Source organism: Cydia strobilella, chromosome 3 (assembly GCF_947568885.1).
Source record: "Cydia strobilella chromosome 3, ilCydStro3.1, whole genome shotgun sequence".
Classification (NCBI taxonomy): Eukaryota; Metazoa; Arthropoda; class Insecta; order Lepidoptera; family Tortricidae; genus Cydia; species Cydia strobilella.
This window is the reverse complement of record NC_086043.1, coordinates 10,911,817-10,936,361: the sequence shown is the minus strand read 5'-3', so window position 1 is coordinate 10,936,361 and position 24,545 is coordinate 10,911,817. Positions and strand designations below refer to the sequence as shown.

The 24,545-nt window shown below is 36.6% G+C and overlaps 4 protein-coding genes across 4 annotated transcripts; 3 read left to right on the top strand and 1 right to left on the bottom strand.

Annotated features, from left to right (window-relative positions):
* The first annotated feature begins 6,754 nt into the window (after window positions 1-6,754).
* Window positions 6,755-7,210, top strand: LOC134756213 (PAXIP1-associated glutamate-rich protein 1-like). Its single transcript, XM_063693042.1, has one exon. It carries the CDS (start codon window positions 6,755-6,757, stop codon window positions 7,208-7,210), a length of 456 nt encoding a protein of 151 aa, XP_063549112.1.
* A 2,556-nt stretch (window positions 7,211-9,766) lies between these two features.
* LOC134755827 (cartilage-associated protein-like) lies at window positions 9,767-11,760 on the top strand. Its single transcript, XM_063692437.1, has one exon. It carries the CDS (start codon window positions 9,900-9,902, stop codon window positions 11,001-11,003), a length of 1,104 nt encoding a protein of 367 aa, XP_063548507.1. The 5' UTR covers window positions 9,767-9,899; the 3' UTR covers window positions 11,004-11,760.
* A 1,507-nt stretch (window positions 11,761-13,267) lies between these two features.
* On the top strand, window positions 13,268-17,784 carry LOC134755826 (zinc finger protein 532-like). Its single transcript, XM_063692436.1, has 3 exons — window positions 13,268-13,363; window positions 13,802-13,943; window positions 15,829-17,784. Exons 2-3 carry the CDS (start codon window positions 13,813-13,815, stop codon window positions 17,651-17,653), a joined length of 1,956 nt encoding a protein of 651 aa, XP_063548506.1. The 5' UTR covers window positions 13,268-13,363; window positions 13,802-13,812; the 3' UTR covers window positions 17,654-17,784.
* A 4,104-nt stretch (window positions 17,785-21,888) lies between these two features.
* LOC134756283 (E3 ubiquitin-protein ligase RNF4-like) lies at window positions 21,889-24,545 on the bottom strand. The gene is made up of 2 exons (XM_063693117.1): window positions 24,077-24,545; window positions 21,889-23,693 (listed from the first exon to the last, which is right to left on the bottom strand). Exons 1-2 carry the CDS (start codon window positions 24,305-24,307, stop codon window positions 23,433-23,435), a joined length of 492 nt encoding a protein of 163 aa, XP_063549187.1. The 5' UTR covers window positions 24,308-24,545; the 3' UTR covers window positions 21,889-23,432.

The window sequence follows — 24,545 nt, the reverse complement described above, 5'->3', positions numbered from 1 at the left end:
ACAAAATATGTAGGTTAATAGTTTACATACTAATGTACCTAACTAGGTACATTACTTCTTAACTAAATTAATTAACATTGGCATTAAAGACAGCGTGATGTTAAAAAGGAGTCTCGACTCAGCATAATGTTGCAGTAAATTTACTGCAACGCTGGTTTTCAGTCGGATCCTATAAACGAAAAGAAACACTAAGTACCTATTACATAATAAAAGGAATAAAGACAAAAAAGTTTTAAGTGATAAAAAAAAAACCTTAAGTATTAAGAATATTAAATGAGAAAAAGAAAGATAAAGAATAGGTATATGGAAGGTGTATGAAATGAAAGTGTGCATTGTGTTGTTGAGTGTGTAGTATTATTATAAGTACTTAAAAATTATAAAGGATTTTTTGTGTTTTTGTTGGTTAAAATATATATTTATACGTGGGTAAGACTGATACTGAAGTGTAAAGTGTGAATGTGCGTATTTGTAAATAATATTATATTTAATGTCATTATTGTATGTTTTATATGGCTGGGCTATAATCAAAGATAAGAGGGTATTGCTCTACCGCCAAGAGGTAGTTCATTTTGAATCTGAAGAAGGTGTCGCGTAAGCTGTGTTTTAAAACTTTTGAGAGAATTTAATATCTTTAATGGCGGAGGTATATTATTCCAGCACTTAGTTGCTGTGTATTTAAAACTACCTCGAAATGCGGAGGTGCAGTAATGAAAAGTTACTAATTTGTTGTTGACCGATCTAAGACCATATTTCATAGAAGTGTTTGAACGCCAGGTGAACTTTTGGAAGAGGTACTCGGGTTTTGAAAACTTTAATACTCCAAACAACAAGGAAGATAGATGAAGTTCTCTTCTGTAAGTCATTTTAGGAATACCTGATGAATTTAAGTAACGTGCGTTCGTGGAGGGATTCTAAAACAGTAACGTGCACATGCATTCTGGACTCTTTGTATAATGCGTTCAGTTCTAGCTAATAACCGTGGTCCATAAACCACGTACGCGTAATCAAACTTTGAGAGAATTAGCGTATCACAAAGGTTGACTCGAAGGTCTACGCTAAGAAAATCACGAATTCTATAGAGGACCTTAAGTCTATATAATTTTTAAGAAAAAAAAACCGACTTCAAGGGGGGATGCCGCTGAAAGTTGGTGAAAACAAAAAACTTATTGTTGATGGTGCACTCTTAGATTCCAGACAATGAAATGAAAAAGACAGCATCTTTTGCCTAATTATGTAGAAAAGGAGGTAAAAACCACCCATTTTTCTAGTAGCATTTCGTTTTTGTAAGGGTCGCAGTTCTAACCTAACCTAACCTACTTTTCTGATAGCAGTTCTGTTCTGTGAGAATCGCAGTTCAAAACCCACCCATCCACCTAACCCACTTTTCTAGTAGCATTTCCGGGTCCGGGTCTGGGTCCGGATACGAGTCCGGGTCCGTGTCCGGCTGTCCGGGTCCAAGTTTGGGTCAGAGTTCGGTCCGGGTCCGGGTCCGAGTTGGTGTCCATGTCCAGACCCGGGTCCGGGTCCGAGTTCAGGTCCAAGTTTAGGTCTGGGTCCATAAGGAAGAGAACAAATCGCCAAACGTGAACTATGTGTCATTGAAGATTTCCATTCTGATCATCATCAGCAGTTCCACTTCATCAAATGTCACTTTTTTTTAATGTAAATGCTAGATTTGTTGATGAAAATACAAAAATCACTATATGTATGCTTTTCACATTTGAGGAGTTCCCTTGGTTCCTCGTGGGTCTCATCATCAGAACTCGAGCTTGACAAAAATGTTTCTTGAAACCTAACTTGCTTAACAAACATAACGAAGAGGACAAATCGCCAAACGTGAACTATGCGTCATTGAAGAGTTCCGTTCTGATCATCATCAGCAGTTTCACTTCATCAAATGTCACTTTTTTAAATGTAAGTGCTTGATTTGTTGATGAAAATACGAAAATCACTATATGTATGCCTTTAACATTTGAGGAGTTCCTTCGATTCCTCATGGATCCCATCATCAGAACTGCGTTTTGACAAAAACGGGACCAATCTGTATATATATACTTACAATCAAAAAAAGAATTTTCAAAATCGGTCCAGAAATGACGGTGTTATGGAGTAACAAACATTAAAAAAAAAAAAAAAAAAAAAACGTTTTAACATTCCTGTCAACATACCAGAAACAACCTACGTAATTTGGTCGGGTTATTTGCTGCCCCTCCCCCATTTCATCTCTACATTATTGTACCTCTTATGTTTCATGTCATTGAGTCTCCTTTATATTACAACAATACTCTTTGGTCTCAGAGCCTACCTACCGCCACCCGAGAGATTAGGAACTATTATTTACAGCTGAAAGCTGGTCACTTTTGAAACTATGGATGGTATAGAAAGGATCGCAATCTCTTATGGCAGAATTGTTGTAAAAGTGACCGCGTTAAGCTTTAAATAATAGTTCCTAATCTCTCCGGTGGCGCTAGTTAGGCTCTGGGACATGAGTATAACATGAACCATATAAGGCAACAAATAACCCGACCAAATTACGTAGGTTGTTTTTGGTAGTATTTCGGTGTATGGTGGCGCCGCCTAATTACTGTTTTTTGATGGACACTTTTCATACCTCAGAATAATGACTAAAGCAAAGAAGCCGGGCAAAAATAAAAGCTTGGTAAAAGATATCGTATTCACAACACGCTATTACTTTTTGTCTATGAGTGAGTGAGACAACAATCCGCAAGTTCTTTCGTTTTTTTTTCAGTATTGTCATAAGATGAACTGAGGAAAATGTCAAATGGTCCTATGTGGTTCTAATATAATCCAGCCAAATAAAATATGTTCGTTATTTGACAGGTAGGTGTCAACTGTAACAACTTTACATAGTCGTATTAAATCAATTCAAATATTTCGCAGTCATCTCGCTGATTTTTAATTATAATATTTATATTCGCAAACGATTCTTGGAAAACGTGCCTGGATATTATTTGTTATGATTCCAAGTTTCTTATCTCGCAATGGCTTGCGTGATCGAAGGATGCAAATCACATTCATCACGAAAAGAAAATTCGGAAGAACGAGTAACCTTTCATCGGTGAGTTTCGTTAAATTTTTTGATGATATTAATTTATAAGACCCAACCTAAACATAAAAATCAATATATTAGTAGTTTATCTAACTATCACTGTAGATTGTCGGGCCGCCGATAATGAAAAATGCGTAAAACTTTGGCTGTTACGCTTTAATTACACATCAATCACACAAACTAACAGAATATTTACAAGCAACTAGCTTTTAAAACATAAAAATACACAACGAAAACATTTGTATGTCGCTCAATTGACAGCAAGAAAAAATTCTATATTCATAAAAACAAAAGACGCGCGCTGGCAGCGGCATCCGAACCGGCCAGGCTGCCAGCACGCGTGCAGCACAAAGGTTTGTAGTTCCGTCGCCTACAATCACCGTATTCTATTCTGAATAGATTTTAACATGTATTATCGACATTCATAGCTTTGTTTAGTTAACACTACTTACTATTTAATACAATACTAACTACATACTTTCTTTAGTTAGGTACTTATTTATTCTCTTGTTACCTATCTGGCAAACTCAACTTCTTTTGTTTCAGATTTCCAAAGGATGAGAACTTAAAAAATAAATGGATTTGCCGTGTAAATAGGCGAAATTGGGCTTGGAAAAATCATAGCCACATATGCTCAAAACATTCACACCGGATTCTTTTCTACCAAATGAAAATATTAAGCGAAGGCGGCTGAAAGCTGAAGCTATACCAACATTACATTTGACAGATACACACTTTGATGACACTGGTAATATTTGAACAAATACTTACGCAAATACGCGCATGTAACTCCTCTGGAGTTGCAGGCGTACATAGGCTACGGAGACTGCTTAACATCAGGCGGGCTGTATTGTATGCTTGTTTGCCACCGACGAAGTATAAAAAAGTACTTGTCTTTGCAAAACCTATCAAAGCATTATCATAATATGCGGCAAGCGTTAGGAGTTTCCCAACAAAATTAAATAATTCATTAATGCTCCAGTAGGCCGAGCACATGATTGGCGCGACAGTATCTCGCCGCGAGATAGACTACCCGTCTTTTACTAACTGTATGAATTAAAGGGGGACGGGTAGTCTATGTCGCGGCGAGATACTCTCGCGCCAATCATGTGCTATTTGCGTGACAGGCTACAGTACGTGCAGCACGGATGCTTTGTGTCCAAGACCTTTCAGACTCTGTCCGGTGTCAGCCAGGGTTCCATTCTAGGGCCATTGCTTTTTGGAATCATGATCGATGACTTACCATCTGTTTTTGGATCTGCCAGATGCTTAGTGTATGCCGATGACCTCAAAATTATTTACGGTGTCCAAGACATATCAGACTGTTTATCTCTCCAGGAAGACGTAGACAGAGTTTACCGGTGGAGTATCAAAAATAGGCTGACTTTTAATACTACAAAGTGTGCAGTCATGACGTTTAGTAGAGCTCGCAATCCACTTCTCTACGAGTATACTCTGGATTCAGAGGCTATATCCCGTGTCAATTCCATTCGGGACCTTGGCGTTATCCTTGACTCCCGCCTCAACTTTCATGATCACATGTTGTCATTAGCGCGTGACTGCTATAAGAGGTTAGGGTTTGTAATCAGGAATTCTAGGGATTTTCATGACACAGGTACCATAAAGCTCCTTTACTGTGCCCTAGTGAGAAGCAAAGTGGAGTCCGCCTCCGTTGTTTGGAACCCTTATGAAGCATCTTATGTCTTACTTCTGGAGAGAGTGCAAAAAGTATTCTTACGGTTCCTCTATAAAAAAATGTATGGGTACTATCCGTTTTTATACCCAACCAAATTTTTGCTAGGCATACTGGGTTTCAACTCGCTGGAGGTAAGGCGTAACTTTGCACTTCTCACTACTGCTTGCTGTATCCTGCGCGGGGAGTCGGACTGTATCGAACTGGCGGAGCAATTGGTACGTCTGTACGTTCCCTCGCGGACCAGAATCGATTTCAGACCTCGTGACCGTTGTCTCCTGGCAGTCCCGGCTTTGCGTACTGTATCGCGTAGGAATTCCCCTCTGGTTCGTTCCTTGCTCCTTTTGAATGCGCTCCTTGCATCAGCCTCTCAGTGTGATTTGTTTGCAGGCAGACAGGTGGTTGTGCGTGATGAATGTTTGAGGTTCTGTGAGAAGATGGATGCACGTCCTTCAACTGTTTAAAATGTGTTAATTATTTATTTTTAAATGTTAGTATTTTAATTTGTGATTATTTGTATATTGTTTCTTTTTCTTTTTGTATTTTCTGTGTAAGTTAGCAGTGGTTTGGTAATTTACTGTCATGCTGTTTAACTTGTTTGATAAAAAAAAAAAAAAAAAAAAAATTAAAAAAAAATGTGCTAGCCCGGCTGTGCCTATTAGTCTAACCTAACCCGTTCGTATAAAAATACCGCAAATCGATGTACAGGTTAGCCGTTTGGCACACACATACTAGAGGACAAAACAAAATTTTTGACCCGCAGTTCCTAAAAAAAATTTCGCTGCCCCCCCCCCCCCAGCGAAATTTTGTGGTAAAACATTTTTTTTTTTGTTCGGAAAAAAATTCCAAACCTATCGTATGTGGTATCATACGAAAGGGCTTTTTAAGGCGATTCTAAAAATATATCACATCATTACATTTCGGGCTTTTTTTTTTTAATTAAAATAAAAAGAATTTTCGAAACATACCAAGTTTGGGCTCCTCCAGTCACGATTTGGCAGATTTTTTTTTTGTACAATATACCACAAATGATACGTGATATCCTCATGTCTAACTCCAAGAAAGCAATTTTAAAAATAATATAATTAACATTTTTTTTTTTAATTTTTAAATTTTACAAAGTGACACAGTTCTACTTCAATACCTATTTCACGAGACTTATGGAACTATACTGCAGATACGGTACATATTAATCATAAAATGATACGTAACATCCATATATCGAACGGGAAATATCTCTTTAACCCTTTAACTGCGCCTTTCATCAGTTGGTACAGTTTGTTTAGTTTTTGACACAAAATATCAAGACTGTATCCTTCAGATACGATATACCCTATCGATTTTTCTTTGTACAATATACCACAAATAGATGAGTGGTAGACTGCAAATGAGATAAAAGCTATATTAGGTACATGCATTAATCCTCATATCAGGCGGCTCTTAGATTCCAAGGATTGCATAATTTTTATACTTTTTAATGATTTTTAGAATATGAAAATTATAAAAAGTATAAAAGTTATGCAATCCTTGTATTCAACGAGCCGCCTGCTACAGATTTTTTTGAAATTGCCGCGTTTTTTCAGGTTCAATTTTCATTAGCCAGACTATTATCAATTTGCCAATTTCGTGATTATTCTTTTACACGGCACATAAACTTATGCATAATTTATCGATATAAAAAGTCGACACAGTTACATCCCTAGCAAATTATCAAACTTATGACACCGTACGTAAATGAGAAATAACAAGCATATATGCATCTCTTTTCGGCACATTATCTAATTCGTAAGGAAGTAAAGTACGGATATACATATTTGCGAAGCATTTTTGCCCGACTTTTATGCTTTAGTCATTATTCTGAGTTTCATAAATAGAGATTTGGCTCCTTTATATAGTCTCCATGGCCATGAAGCAGAGCTGTCATGTCAGTCGGCGTTTTGTTTTTATACCATTTTGATTGTTTACAAGACACCTGTTTCCTGTTTCTAAAAATGACTGAAGTCAATCTGCAGGGTGATGATTGGGACTTACCGTGTTCAGATGACGAACTTACAAAACATGGCACTAATATTGGAAAAAACTGGGTGGTGGACGCAAACGAATTAGAAGAACTTTACAATACTATTGATAAAGGCGGAAGTTTGTCGCTGGAATGGAAATGTTCAGGTCGTCGAGCGCCTTCGCCAATACCTGTGACGAAAGAAAGTAAGCCTGAAGTGCTTGTCTCTCCTGTAAGAGAAGAAAAGTCTGATTTCGATTTTATGGATGAAGTAAGTTCGCTGCGATTGCGAGTGCGACGGGAGGGCGAAGACACGCTCCGCGGTTCTGCCAAGAAGAAAACGACGTCGTTTGATGGCATTCTATCAAACCTGATTCGTCACAAGCGCATTGAGCAAATGGAAATGCAAGCAAACACACCCACTTCATCATCCCCAAGCACCTCTTGACCCTGTGAAAGTGTGAAGCCTGGCACTAAAATTTAAACAGTCTAGTATATGAAATTTGTGATTAAATATCTACATGATATCTATGTGCGCAGAATGAAGGTGGGCTTAAATTCTGACTTTTTTACTAGGGCAGGTGTTTCCAAACTGCATTGTAGGACATATCCCTATGCTAGCTGGTTTAAGGAGTGTTGAAAACTGGTAAGCCCATTTTGCCAACCAGCTGTAGATTTTAGAGAGAACTATGAGCAGGATAATTTCCAAGGGAATCCCAAAAAATGACAAAAACAAGATATATAATCCTTGAACTATGGGGAAAAAGCTAATATGCGTCAGTTAGCCGCGACCACGACCAGTGAAACCTGTGTCGAAACGTCGGTAAATAAAGGTAACAAAATAAATTTGCGATAGACCAGATTGTAAATAGGTATAATTTAATATGAGTTCAAAACGTGAAAGTTTTAAATGTTATAAAACATTTATGTTTTAAGCAGAGGGTTAAATTTTGAAAGCTGTAGATCATATGATCAATACCATTCACTAAGCTATAATAAAATAATAAACCTCAACTTATATTCTCTAGGTGCACAACTGGTGCTGCCCCCCTTTTGTGGGCTTTTCAACGTTAAATCTTTTGGAGTAAAATTAGTTCAAACGGCCTTAATGTGGGACATTCCATAGGTTTACATGTGTTTGTGACAGTGCCACTTCTCCCTCTAGACCGCGGGCCAGGAACAGATTTCCATCGCCTCCCGGGCGAAAACTCGTATAGTGGTTAACAGCTATTTATGATAAACCCTCGTGAACGTCAGCTGCCGCTCCGTTGGTGGGTTGAGGAATGGCAGCAAATAGTCTATAAATTTTTTTTTGTCATTGCCACCCTCTTGATACTTTGTCAGATGATAGTTTATATGCTATTGTGAATAAACAAAATCGTCAGCGGATTGTATCGCTGTGGAAAGACCGTCAGCTGGTCATATGAACATGTAAAAAAGAAAATTCTTTTCAGTCATCGGCGTCATCGCCTCCCGTTTGATACTTTGTCAGATGATAGTTTAGATGCTATTGTTAATAAAACAAATTGTCAGCCGGTTGTATCGCGGTGGAAAGACCGTGTTACGCGTTTCGGTGGCTGCCATTCCTTAACCCACCAACGGAGCGGCAGCTGACGTTCACGAGGGTTCATCATACATAGCCGTTAACCGCTATACGAGTTTTCGCCCGGGAGGCGATAACTGACGAAATTTGCACCTGGCTCGCGGTCTACTCCACCAACTTCGCACCTTGCCAGTACATAATTATGTGTCCTACTGGACATAAGACACTGTTTCCTTTTCTTTATTTATAAAAATAAGGAGTTAAACGGGGCGTAGCTAGAGGATATGGCGCCCGGGGCAGTCACCAAATTTGCGCCCCTGACGACTGACAAAAGTTTCCCTGCTACTGCCTTTTGCCCATTTTGACGCCCCCTCTTGGATGGCGCCCGGGGCACTTGCCCCCCCCAGCCCAGCCCCCCCCCCCCTGCTACGCCACTGACTTAAACTATACTAATTCCATGAATGTATGCTTTATTATAAGTGGTCATTATAGTAATATATAATAATAATAATATAGGATGAATATAAATAAATAATCTTAAAATAGGTCTTTTTTTATTTGTAAAAGAAAAAGGTCCCCAGTTTTCCATACAACATATTAGTTGAATTTGAGTTTTATGATATACCTATCATACCATAGACATAGTATATACAAGTTGTTATAGACGCGCCCCAAGCGACCGGGGGTAAAGGGCCCTCCACACTCGTGCGCGAAGCCACGAACGTGAGTGTGGAGTCTAGTTCGCTAATCAGCGAAATCGACTCCCCACTAGCGAATATAAAATTTGGGCAGCATAGGATTTATTCTCTTTCACTCTTTTAAATTTCGGTATTTCGCCATCGCCTCCTACCTATGATGCCACCCGGTTGGTGATAAGGACAAAGCATGGCACTATTTTCTCTTTCCTCTTATAGGAATCGCAATAAGAATAAGACTATATATTTTTCTCTATCAAAGAATGTCAGGCCCTTGTATCATACAAAATGTAGGTGTACCTTACCTACCCATGTGAAAATGTGCCACAAAACAAAACTATCAAAAATTTTCAGACCTTTTTTCTCCTCATATTTAATTTTCATAGTAGGAAGAACCTAAAATGTAGACGCGAAGGGTTATCATCCGATACAAAATTTGAATTTCGCGCCTTTTTCTACTTACAAGATTAGCTTGAACAACTATATATAGCGCGCTCCAGACTACGCGGCGCGAAGTCGCGAACGCGAGTGTGGAGTCTGTTTCGCTGATTAGCGAACTAGACTCCACATTCGCGTTCGCGGCTTCGCGCCGTCGTTCGCGTATTAGTGTGGAGGGCCATGACATTTCGCTTTATTTTTCCTGAATGGCAACATTTAGAAAGGACGAGGTCCTACCGCGAACCACGTTCGACACGTTGCCTCTTTGTCGCACTTGTAAATTCGTCCGTAAGTGTGACAGGGATGTCACACTTCGTCGATGGCGCCGATGGCTGACGGCATGCTGACGGACAATAGTTTACTTTTATTTTAAAGAGTAAAGTTAAATTAACTAATAGTAATAGCATAAGTACGTAGACCAAACCAAAAACAAATATTGTCGTGTGGACCTTTGGTGTAACATGTCTCCTTCTATTTTTATATGTTTGACTATTTTGGTATTGTTTACTTCGTGCAATGGTAAATCACTATTATCAATTGAGAAAATATATTTAAAAGGTGTGCAAGCGTATACTGGCGAGAGATGGAGTGAGTGCATATCGAAGTTTGAAGAATCTCTACATCTGTATAAACTTTACAATTCTATCTTTATAAACTGTGGAGTGAAATGCAAGACTCAAGCAAAACACTCACAAATTGAACCCAACTTTAATGAATTACAAGTTTTCGAATCATATTTAAATGAAAGATATTGTTTAATTAACTGCAGAGATAAAGAACTTGAAGCAGTTCGCATAAACAGTAATGTAAAGGATACAATATTACAAGATTTTCAATCACGAAAGCCTTATGGATACTTACATGTATGCTACTTCCAAATGAATGCACTGCAGAAAGCGGCATCAGCTGCCTATACCTATTTCCAAGCTCATAATACGGACGATGTGATGAAGAATAATGTCAAGTTTTACATTGGACTGCCTGAAGTGAGTCTGAATGAAGTGGTTGACTTGGAAAGTGAAGATTTTGAGGTCTTGCACAAAGTTGGGTTGGAGTCTTATGAGCAGAAAAAATGGGGGGAAACAATCATGGCCATGGAAGAAGTCATAGCAGATTATTTGGCCTGGGAAATGGGTTGCCGTGTGGCCTGTGAGCATCTATCGGAGCAAGAATGGTCACCAGAATTTGTCATCTCTGTGTCAAACAACATGCTATCCCTGTTACAATGCAGACAGCAATGTCAAAACAAACTCTCAATACTGGGTTTTAAATCTGGTATTGAATTCCTCGCGGATACCTTGAATTTTTTGCAGATATCTTATTATCATTCTGATAAATTTGAAGAAGCCGCAATGGCTGTAGCTACTTACTTAACCTTAATGCCTAAGGATGAAGATATGCTTCATAACAGGGCACTTTATGGTTCCTTTATTGATAAAAATGCATTCAATGCAAGGCCTGATATTGTGTATTATTTAAAACATGATTTTTATGAAAAGGAGATTTTGTCCCACTTTCATCAAACAAATACTATTGATACCAATGCACATTCTGAAGAGTTCTAGTTCTACATTAACTTGAACATATGTTTTATAGCATTAAAGAATATTTAAATGTCTCAATGAGGGTAAAAAAATATTTAAGTATATAACCAGGGATGGTCAAAAGGGTCCTGTGATTAACACAAAATAACTGTAGGAAGGGAACACACGGAATATCATAAGGTAGATTTGGTTTGCCTTTTTTGATATGCAACACGTCACCTTATGATATTCCGTGAGTGTTCCCTTCCTATAGGTATTTTGTGTTAATCACAGGACCCTTTTGACCATCCCTGGTTATAAGTATCATTTTATATCCATTCTAATTTTGTTTTTACTCTTATGTAAATGCTGGCCATGTCTTTTTTTACCAGTTTCATTATGTATAGTATAAATTATTATACTTATCAGACCCAGTGCCATATTAAATAGGTCATCAATGTCGTCATACTTTTATACAATGTAGTTTATATAAGTAACTGTTGTTCCTACTTATCATATACTGATAATAATGTAGGTACTATTATTATGATATTTATATTCTACATACTGTTGGTTAAATTATGAAATAACAGTTTTAATTCAATTTACATAACTAGTCATAGGTAAGTCATGTCAATGTGCCTTTAACATACTGTAATATTATGAACATAGACTAAAGTAGGTACCCAATAATATATTATGTGGCTATTTTGTTGCATTTAATTTTACAATACACTTAAGTATACATTTTTATACTTGCTTTGTACAAACGATAGTAATAATTATTATTTTCGCAATATATGCCAAAGAAATTTAATAAGAGGTTTCTTTATTTTTATTACTTACAATAATTTTGATTGCTACTGTGAACTATTAATTGGCAAGTATAAATGATAGTAAGTATGGTACTAACCAGCAGAAATACATCGGGAGCAGTAATAAGGATGTAATTTTCTATCATATGGAATGCACTGGCATGCTTAATCAAAGGCCCCTAACCTGTGATTGCCGTCTGTCTCTCTTAATAACTAATAATAATAATAATGTTAGAAAGAGAGCTAGGCGAGTATCGATTGGGAGACTTAGAAACCTAAGTATAACAAACCAGACCCTGAAATCTGTGATAGATAAAAGCCTTATTTAAGTCTAACTAAGAATTTGAATTAAAGTTAGGTAAGAAATAGTTGTAGGTATTACGAGGGTTTATGATATGGCCCTTGAGATTATAATTCTTGCGGTTTACCGCAAATATCCAAATTTGAATTTTTTTTGCATCCCTGTAATTTGAATAAGGAAAATAACAATAAAGAAGCATATCATATAGAATTATAGATGGATGGATGTTCTCTGCTAAAGCCTGGTTATGATCCGTATTTTTTTAACTACAAGGTTATCGTTTTCAACACTAGCAGCGTGAAATAAATCAGCTGTGACCACTTGTGAACCAACCACCTGTGACAACAAAACAATGAAAACGTTGCCTAATTTGTGAAACCGCCCTAACCTAAAGTTTTGAAATCGCCTACTTACTTCATATTAAAAACCGGCCAAGTGCGAGTCGGACTCGCGCACCGAGGGTTCCGTACTTTTTAGTATTTGTTGTTATAGCGGCAACAGAAATACATCATCAAATTTCAACTGTCTAGCTATCACGGTTCATGAGATACAGCCTGGTGACAGACAGACGGCAGCGGAGTCTTAGTAATAGGGTCCCGTTTTTACCCTTTGGATACGGAACCCTAAAAAGTAATTAGGTAATTGATATAGTCACTATAGTTGGTCAAACCAAATTGTCAGTAAATAAGAACAAAAAAAACTATACTCATCCTTTTCTTTTGGGTGCTAGTACTAGTGTAAAGCGAGATTTAGACTAGCAAGAACTTGAATGCAATTTACGTTTCATTGCTGACTACTAAGGTAAACTGCATTCAAAATGTTTATCAGATACCGCAATGTAATGAGAATTGCATGCAAGTTCTTGATAGTCTAAACCTCGCTTAAGACAAAGATAGTATGATTCTCTCTGTCTATGTTTGAAATGAGACAGTTCTTTGATGATATTAAGTAAATTTAGCACCCCATTTAATTACAGTATTTTTTTTTTGAACATTTATGGATTTAATTACAGTAATTCATAAGTCTTATTACAGTAATTCATATTTACGCACAAATATTTTTCTTACTAAATTGGTAACACTTTTGTAATATTTCAGTATGGCAATACTATACTGAAATTTGGAGTTTTATGCTAGATGGCGTAATTTTTCATCCAATCACAGAGCAATACTCATATTACTCATTTACTCATTCACTGTCAAACTTGATCACGGAAGGCCTGTGAATATCGATGTAATACAACTAAAATATCTACATTTATAACCTGTACCATGGGATATTATTAGGTAAGTGCTATTTAACTCTGCTGCTATTAATAGCCTTACATTATTCTCCAATTGTTGAGCAATTCCAAAGTAGCACGAATGATTACAACATTTATAGCTTATGACGGTGTTGCCATCCCTGCAAAATTTAATATACTTACAAGGAAATTTCTTTAAAGCACATTTAGGTATTTTAACAAATTCATTATTTTATTTTGATATTACTGTTGCATGAATTGATAAAGAGAGAATAACATGTAATGAACAGTAAGTTTAGTATTTAGGTAGGTATGCCTGACTGACTTAAGATATATGGACTAATTTGACATTAAATTGTGAGATTAAATGTTATGTTATGATTTTAAAATTTCATAATTAAGCCAACTATAAATAATAGTTATTTTTCCTATTTACCTTTTTACAATTTTATGCTCCATAAATATATTTTTACTGTTGCAGCGTTTGACATCATGGCTTCTGATACAATAAATGACAGACTGAGCATAAAGAATCTTCTATTTACAAAGGCTCTTCCCAACTATGTCATTCCTGTACCTACAACAGGGTATAAAACACATCCATGCATTGACTGCGGTGACAGGTAAAACCCTTTCCGCCATGATTTTGCTTTAAGTTCCATGAAATTATGGAACTTAAAGGTTATGAATGAAATGAAGCTTAATAACCAAGTGTTAGTTTAGAAATGGAATCATTTTTATAAACGTACAGGTTTGTGTTGGTGACAGGACTTGTATTCAGTGATGAAACCTCTCAACCTTGGTAGACTGTTATTGAAGTTGTAAACCTAATTTAGTAATTATTTTAAGTCTCCAAATTGACCACTCTAGCCATCTCTGATATTTTCTCCTTTTGTTCCTCTTGGCATTGCATGTAAGCACCTGCTCTAATTAGGATTTTAATTCTCCTGCATTCTATTATGAAGTTTTTAAATTTTAATAACAAAACTTCCGTGAGACACAGGCATATTAAACATATTAATAACGGGTCACTCACGTATTTAAATTCACAAAGGAGGTATTTATTTAAAATATTTCATTTTAAAGGCTGGCGTCCACTAGACTCGCCGAGGCGAATCGAATCGCAATAATTCGCCTTCTTTACATTTACTATGAATGGTAAATTCGATTCGACGCACCGCGGCTCTTCGTCAATAGACGCAGTTTCATAGTAAATGTATAGAAGGCGAATTATTGCGATCCGCCTCGGCGAGCCTAGTGGACGCCAGCCTTTAAAGTACTAAAACCATGATGTTCTACGTTTTGCTTTGCACCATCTTTATGTTTCTATTTTGTATTACCAGTTCTCTAGGAACTCTTAAAGATTACTACTACTAAATTGGCATCAAGTGACATATAAAATATTATATAGGAAACAATTAATTATAAATTTAGAGAGTTTTACTTATAGAGAAACTTACAAGAAATATTTTTCTCTATTTTCCATACTTAATCATTACTTTTCCCAGGCATGCGAACTTAGTTTACCTATTTCAAAAGATGCTGTATTTTTTTGATTTTTTATGTGCATGAACTGTAGAGGTGTTTATTGGTATATAAGTTTTCGATATGGGCCACTAGATGGCACAGTTCCTATGCGCAAGACGCATATATGAATTGTAGGGGGCAGCACCTTCTTATTAGTACTAAGCTTCAATGTCAAGTTTAAGTTTTTGATTTGAGTCACAAGGTGGCAGACCCTCCAAAAGACACGGTCCCTATATCTGTATTGTGTAATTTAATTGCATGTAAGTAATTAAATTGCTTGTAATTCAATAACATGAAAACTTAATTACATGCAATTAAATTTCCTATGTAATTTGGAAAAGAAATTAACACAATTAGAAATTAAATTACTCAATTACTGAATGTTAACTTTTTTTCTAATTTACAAAGATGAACAAATTCACTCTTACTGTCATTTATTTTATACATTAACTTAAACCCGATGGTATAAAAATCAAACATTTTAATCCTTGAATTTCCCATACATAAACTGTTTTTTTAAATTATGTATTTCCGCTTGTACAAAGACTTGCAAAATACTCCTTTATGATTTTTTAATACAAAAAGTCAAATATTGTAAGGTTAGTCAAATTTAAAGTTCATCCATAATTTTAATATGATTTTGGAAATAAAGATGATCGAAAACTTGTATTCAATAAAAGTAATTCGTAATTGAGTAAAGTAATTAACTTCTAATTTCAATTTCAAAATGTAATTGAAAAATTAATTAACCATTTGCAATTGCAATTGCAATTGTAAATTGAAGGCGCAATTACTTTTTACATGTAATTTTTTTTTTTAATTTCCAATTGCATATTGCTTACTTACAAAAAAGGAAAGCCCGAAAATTCAGTGTATTTGTTAAGCCCCCTCCACACTCGTGCGCGAATCGCGGCGCGAAGCCGCAAACGCGAGTGTGGGGCGGAATTACAACACGGTTGCAAAATAAATTTTTTTTTTTAGATTTCTCTTCAAATCAAGCTATGAATACCATATCAATCGGCAATCTGTTGTGATCACCTACATGTGCAGATACTGCAATCAACAGAAAACGTTTAACAACAGATGCAAACTCCTCTCTCACATCCGGTCACATGCCTTTAAAACTGCTACAATCAACGTCAGCGATTTGAAAGTAGATCCATTGCCAGCAAGCTACTTTGATAATCTAGCAGCTAAACATGGCATACGCTTAGAAACTAACAACCAGAAAGCAACTCTGCTGCAACAAATTAAAGCTAAAACGCCGAGTAAATTTTCGTGCTTGGAATGTAATCTGGAAATAACAGTTAAAACACAAGTAAATAAAGACAGAGCAAAGCATTTTATGCAGTATACTAATAAAGTTCACGCCTGTCCAGTGTGTCTCTTTGCTCTACCAACAACTTGTGGGCTCAAAGCGCACTTGCGTCTCCACTCAGGCAACGGGCCGTTCATCTGTCCAGAATGTGGGGTCCCCTTAACAAAGAAGATGATACAATATCCATACACTCATGACTGCGAAGGATTTCGGATGATGCGAGCTACTGCTAGGTACAAGTGCCCACTTCCACAATGTTACTTATTTCATCCAAATGAATACAAATCACACATGAGGAATAACCACATGAAGAGGGTGTTTAAATGCCCTTTGTGTGTTGTAGCGTGTTTCAATGAAGCCACTATAGTTAAACATTTGCAGAGCCATGCTACTGAAGCGAAAGCTTTAATCTTCTTTCAATGTGAGATGTGCCCTGGAAGATTAGTACTAAACAATCAAATGGATAATCATTTGAGGGGTCATATCACAAATTCTGCTTTTGTGTATCCCTGCTGGGCTTGCGGTCAAGTGTTTAGGGAAGTCCGCAGTTTATTGCAGCATTATTCTAACAACCACGGTCAAACTGGAAAGTTTACACCCCAGTCAGCCACAGCACCTGTTTCTGCTCCAAAACCTGATAAACCTGGCTTGGTTTATCGTGTAGTAAAAAGGTGTGACAAGTGTACAAGAAGCTTCACTTACAAATGCAAATATGAACAAATATCTATTCTGCCTAACGAGTGCCCTTTCAAATGTTCAGCGTCGGCCTCTAGTAAGCAAGTCATCACGGAACCAGAATTCACGATACCAGCAGAAACGACAATCAAATGTTATTTGTGTAAGAAAGATATACCTGAAAACTGGGATGATATCAAAACTCATTTTGCGGCTGATCATAAAGAGCATCGCTGTTTGGATGCGACACTAGTTATACCAAAAATGAACGTTAAGAAATTCAAAAGAAAGCAAAGAAGGGAAGCCAGAAAACGGTTCCGAGAAACTTTGAAAAAACTAAGGGAACCAAGGAACAGCAAAAATCAAAAAAACGCTGGGCAGCCTTCCAGTATTCAAGCTTCGTTCTCTAGTAGTAATCCATTAGCATGCAAAAAATGTGGTCACGAAGCCCAAGACAAACTACAACTGGAAGAGCACTTGAAAACTCATAGAGATTCCAACATGGCGTACCAATGCATGGAATGCGGACAATGCTTCGTGGTTAAACCCTCCTTTACGACCCATTTGTTAGTAGAGCATGGTATATCCGACGTTAACGAATATATACTTTCAAAACAATGCTACAATGCTGACGCCCTGTTAAAGAATAATTTCACCACGGATATAGTTAAAGTCGAGGAACCACTGCGCGAAAATCAATGCCAAATTTGTCGGGATCAATTCGACGATCCAGAAGACTTAGAAAAACATTTCAGAGTTCACGGTATGGCTTTTTTGATGAAAAATTCATCGGCAAAGAATAATAGTCCTTAAAAATATACATCGCTAGCTGACTACGTATTTTAGATATAGGTACCTAGATATAAGTATTGTTTATTTTTATTAGTTACTTTAAGTACTTTGAGACTGAAATTTTAGTTCGTTAATAAAAATGTGTACAGCAATTTAGTTTGTCATTTCGATTAATAAGCATGATATTATTTTACATTATGGCTATTTATGGGTAAAAAAACTGAAATACTTTTAAAACTTGTCTGTTTATTGCTTTTAACAAGCTTTTATTTAACTTGCCCTGTGTATGTACATAAAGGCTGTTCCAGAAGTAAAGAGAACTTACAAATTTGTTTTGGTGTCGTTGCATCTACGATTTCGTTATCTTATCTGTCATTTGAAGTGGGAATTTAATTATTGCATATTAGATTTTCAAAATTAATGATCAGAATATGAAGCACTGCCTTTATTTTACGAGTTTCATACTAAAAAGGATATAGTAAAACATTTTCTTCAAGGAAAGGCTAGACAAACTAGTATATCCATACTCGGCATACTCCATACTAATACTAATATACTAATCCATATAACCCATATCCATACTAGTTTTTATTAATTATTGGAAATTTGAAATGTGTTGATTATCTTGATATTGTATTATTTTACTTTAATTTAATTAATGATTATTTGAATGAATTGAATATATTATGTAAATCCAATTATGACGTGTAATATGAAATATTATTATAAATAAATGAGTATGAGTATGAGTATTATAAATGCGAAAGTGTCTGTCTGTGTGTTACCTCTTCACGCTTAAACAGCTGAACCGATTTAGTTGAAATTTGGCGTAGAGATAGTTTGAGTCCCGGGGAAGGACATAGGATAGTTTTTATCCCGAAAAACATCCCTTAAGAGGGTGAAAAGCGGGGTGGAATCATGGTGGAATTGAGATAATTAATGAGTTGCCTAATATTTGTGTGCATATTATGCTCAAATTGAATGATTGCTATAAGACTTTCTCCAGGCGCTATTCTTACTCTAGCTGGAGTTACTAAGTCCACGCAGACGAAGTCGCGGGCAAAAGCTAGTAATATTATAAATGCGAAAGTCTGTCTGTCTTTCTTTCAGTGTGTTCCCTCTTCACGCTTAAACCGCTGAATCGATTTAGATGAAATTTGGCGTAGAGATAGGTTGAGTCCCTGAGAAGGACATAGGATAGTTTTTATCCCGAAAATCATCCCTTAAGAAAGTAAAAAGCGGGGTGGAATTAAGATAATTAATGAAGTGCCTGCTAATTTGTGTGCATAATATGCCCAAATTGAATTATTGCTATAAGAATTTTTCCAGGCGCTACTTTAGCTGCTGTTACTAAGTCCACGCAGACGAAGTCGCGGGCAAAAGCTAGTCTAGAATAATAAGACTTTATGAAGAAACGGGTGAGATTAGTTTAAAGAAGATTCCGGTTAGAAATAGGACAATCACGATACCTCAAAATATTAACAGAGTTAAATCTATTAATTACTTATCTGGGGGCACGGAAGTCGAGCAAAACAAAGAGGCACGGCCGTACCATCCTCTTCTCGTAGCCATTCAGGACATTTTCGACGTCCTGTAATTTTGTGCTGGCTAAAGCTAGAGCCCTGAATTTTCAGTGACATATAGGGCATGATATGGCTTACATATATTCCCAAGAACATTCAATTTGAACTTGTAGTTTAAGAATTATTGCACGTCAAAGTTCCTTACTTTTGTCACTGACACACTCGCTCACCGATCATCATAATTCTAAGGTACTTCTAGCCAACAGCCAACCAACAAGCTTCAAATTTTAAACATAAGTAGTTTTTTTAGCTTAACAAGCCATAAAAAACCTAAAAATATTGCAATATCAGTCACGTTTTAAAGATAGGAACTGCATAAGGAAGTTTGTAGTCCTATACAAATATATGCTATTACAAAGTTACTTTTGCAGTTCCAACAAATAGTAGGTAAAGTAAAGGTCTAAGATGTACAATGTGAGTATAAAGATGTGTATAGTATGAGTATGGTAAGAATATGAATATGGTATAGGTTCATACCATACATAATATACATATGGCACTCATGTGCGGGTATGGTGTGGGATGGGGACTTGGGTATGAGTATTGGATGAATACAAGTATAGCTTGATATGGCCATGAGTATTGTACAGGTATGAGTACGAGTATAGTGTGGGACCGGTATGAGTATGAGCTTTGAGAAAAGTGGTAGCTGACGTACAAGAAGTACCTAGTACCCGAAAAAGACTGCCTACAAAAAGATATGAGATCCCATCAAAAACATTACATGTAAAAAGATGATCAGGTCAGGTCAAAGAGGGTCAGCCGTATTCGAGGGAAGCCAGTACTGTCAAACTGGTTCAATTTGGCAGACATTCAGACGTACTCTATGAGTAACCACAATTGAAATGAAACAGTACACAAGGTCAAAAGATGCCAGTCTCGCAACGCAATACTTCTACTACAAAAAAGTTTAGAGTTGTAATGTGATACCAAGTCGGTTATTTTAGTCAGTGTCAGGGGTTGTTAAAACCGCATCAATATTAGATATCTTTAATTTTTATTAATACATATAATGACTTGGCAATCGCACATAATGCTTTACTCGTACCCTCCTAAATATGTGTAATGCTCAAGCTGCATGTGATTAAGACTAGCGTTATGTTCAATTAGAATTATTTTTAATAGTTGACGATGATCCTTATGTCATTATGCAGCCGTGCGATGGCCAAGTCATTATACGTAAAATTAAAGATATCTAATATTGATGCGGTTTTAACACCCCCTGGCACTGACTAAAATAACCGACTTGGTATCACATTACATCTCTTAACTTTTTTGTAGTAGAAGTATTGCGTTGGAAGACTGGCATCTTTTTACATGTAATGTTTTTGATGGGTTAGTATTACCGAGAAAGGCAAAGGATCGATGCTTTCGAGATGTAGTGCTGGAGGCGTATGCTGAGGATACCCTGGACCGCCATGCGCACCAATGTATCGATCCTTTCACAGCTTCGTGTCCAAACTCTCCTATCCACAGTCTACCAACAGCGCATATTGTCCTACTTCGGCCACATAATGAGGAGGGGAGATGAAAGCCTTGAAAAGCTGATCATTGTTGGAAACACGGAGAGCAAACGAGCTCGGGAACGTCCTCCAAAGAGATGGAGCAATGGAACTGGTTACTCCAGTTTGGCGCATTTATAGTATATGTAACTGTGTAATTGTTTTATATGAATAAATGAATTAATAATAATAAGTAAAAGAGGCCTCAACAAACTTTTGCTCGGTCGTCAGAGACGCGATTCACGCGATGGACAGGCACCGATGGAGGCAGATCACAAGAACCAGGTGTGGAGCATCCACACCCACTGATGACCACGATCCTCAAGTCATGAGGAATGAGGAAGCGACCACAGAGAAAGAGAGAGAGTACCTTAATACAGACTACGTAGGATCCGCCGCCGAGCATTCGATCACACTGCGCCGCGGGCCCGCCGCCGACCCGACCCGCGGTCGCACGCACCCGCCCGCCCTGTGTGTGCGTCTAGTGCGTTAAGCCAATGAGGATATAATAAGATAGAGCGGTACTGTCATAGTAAATTTTTTAACCACTGTAAATTCACTGCCATCTATCGACATACTTTAAAACTAAAAATGAAGATTTAAAAAAATACGTTAAAATGTATTTAAATATGGATAAAAAAAAATTATTTGCATTAATTATTTTTATATGATTTCGACCCATGTTCTTTCACTGGTATGCGTTAAAATTATAAATAACAAACGAAACAGTCAACGCCCTCTATACGAGTGTAGGCCAACACTAGTGGCGCCATCTGTTCGAGAGTCAAATTTTCGTGATTTTCGAGGCACGTTTTTTCCTTAGACTGTATCCATCTATTACGGAGATAGATAGATTTATCTAGATTTATTATCTATCTTTGGTTAAGCTTAAGTTGCCAGCAATTTTGATAACCCAGACTACGTGTTATTTTAAACGTCAAACATCTATGAAATTTATACACGTTTAAATAACACTTGCACAGTCTGGTCTGGGCTATCAAAATCGCTGCCAACTTAGCTTGGTCTAACTCTATGTTAATAGGCAATTAATCATCAATTAATGGGTAGTTATGTCAACAGTCAAATAACTAAGCTTACACGACACGGCCGCCCTGCGCCAAAGTCATGCAGACAGTCAATAGAAATGAAATTAAAATATGAAGAGACATTTTTAATCGATTGATTTTGAATATTAAAGTAGACACTGGAAAAAATATTTCTAGGTCTTAAAGTCAGCAAAGAAATAAAAGATTCGCTGACTGCATTATGCTTATGGATTTTGAACATACATATAAACTTTCACAATCAGTACAATAACACAGTTTGAACATATTTTAAATTTAAATAAATAAGGTATCAGGATCAGGGTATCACAGATGTGTTTATAAAGTTAATATGCTCTTTTACAAGTTAATTTACTTATTATAAAATAAAATAGTCCTATGTGTTGGTATGAGATATTTTACACATTTTAATGATATTTCTGTGGCCCTAGCCCTAGTGAAAACGGGTGCAAGTCTCGCGTATAAAAGGGCATAAGTGTTAAGTGGAACTTACGCTCTTTTACAATTGCGCTGCCCGAGACTTGTATCCTTTTACAACTGCGCTGCCCGAGACTTGTATCCTTTTACAACTGCGCTGCCCAAGACTTGTATCCTTTTACAGCTGCCCTGCCTGAGACTGTATCCTTTTTAACAAATAGGTCAATCAATAGTATAGTATAGGTACCTACCAATCATATTTTATAAATGAAATGTTTACAAAATGGTCAAAATCAGTAGGTTGTACAGTTGCTGTATTAGTGGCTACTTCTGTTTCTTACTGTAGGTACAATAGACATTACACTTTTCTAATATTTAAAGAATATGAATAATTCCCTAATAATAAATTCTTTATTCAACAACCAACTGGGATCAATTCGTGTTAGTAATGCTTATGGGTAATCTTATACTACGGTTAGTAACAGCAAATTTAATTATATTATTATTATTATCAATTCCTTATTACATATTTATTTACATATTTATGAATTCTTTGTTCACAAACTTATATTATAAGATACAAAGGACATAGGGTATCATTCCTCTTTATCTTTAGGTATTATAATTTCAAGACTAATTTACTTCAGCAAATTTGTTTGGTGCACATCCCCCATCAGATTTGTCCAGTCGTGCAGAAAATTAATTTTCCAGTTATATATATAGCTACTTGACATTACAACACAAATATGTTAACATTTACAAATTAGCTGAAGCACAATACAATTTTATTTCATTAAACACATATTTGAGTATAATATTTTTTTCTTTTTTTTTTAAGAAAGCAAGGAAATGTTTAAACAATTCTAGCCTGTCAACTTCAAGATTAGAGGCAGACTTTCTGACATTTTCTAAGGACCAGCCTTGATGTAATAGATTAGGAGGCCCCTTTTTCATATTAGTCTCACAGCAAACTATACATGATGATGGGGGGGTGAGCTATATGCCTTATAATATGATGTAATGCATGTCAAAATATAAGGTATAGTTTGTCAAAGGACTGTCTCATTTCAAACAATAATAAAGCACCCAAAAGAAAAGGCGAGTAAAGTTTTTTTTGTTCTTATTTACTGACAATTTGGTTTGACCAACTATAAATAGCTCACCCACGCCAACCTCTGTTTATCACCTACTATTAATTTTCTAATATTTACTTAGTTTAAGCTTTAAAAATAATTTATAAGAAAAGAGGATGGTATTTAAATTTCCCTCTCAATAGGGTACGACATGTTGGGCATTGCGGCTTAGCTTTGAGGGCAGTGGCAAGACATGCTAAACAAAATACATGTCCACAGTTAGTTGAAGCAAGAGCTTGACCGCAGAACTCTTCAAAGCATATAGGACAGGTAGCCAGGGACTGTTTTGGTCGTTTCGCTGGAGTTTCATCTAGAATGGCTACTTTTCCGGATTCAATCTTGGATTTAGTCGATTTTTTGTTCTGGAAGGCAAGTAAAAATTAAGAGGGTACTTACACTTCAGCACTTTATAGGCCACCACCAGCAACTTGGTTATAATAATTATGATAAGCTTATGAGGACTTGATGTTTTTAGGGTTCCATACCCAAAGGGTAAAAACAGGACCCTATAACTAAGACTCCGCTGTCCGTCTGTCTGTCTGTCACCAGGCTATATCTCATGAACCGTGATAGCTAGACAGTTGAAATTTCCACAGATGATGTATTTCTGTTGCCGCTATAACAACAAATACTAAAAAGTACGGAACCCTCGGTGCGCGAGTCCGACTCGCACTTGGCCGGTGTTTTCACTATGGTGAAGGACAAGAAGTAAATATACTAAATATATTAGATTCATAATAGTTACCTTGGCCTCAGGCGTACATAGATCCAGAATAGGTGTGTCTGCTTGTTGTGTTGCCCTTGTTCTGGAATAGCGCCTCTTGCGTCTGCTGCGTGCTCTGCCAACAGTGCCGACATTCTCTTCACGGAGAGAATCATCCGTGTCTAAATTGATAATCGCATTGTCCAAATGACAATGGTTAGCTAAAGTGAAGGAGCTTGTTAAGTCTATGACACTATCACTATTATTAGCCATAGTTATATTATGTCAGGGTTCTTAAACTTTCCCGGTGAGATTCCTTTAAAATATGGGAATCCTGTAGAGCCTATTTAAAAACTTTGAAACAACAGTAACTTGAAAGGCTCACTAGATTTTTAATATATCCCTTACATCATTAAAACGCGTTTTTGTTTAGCAATTAGTACTTTTAAGAAAGTAGTGATTTAATTATTAATTATTTTAAATACTTAAATTGAATTTACTCATGAATGAC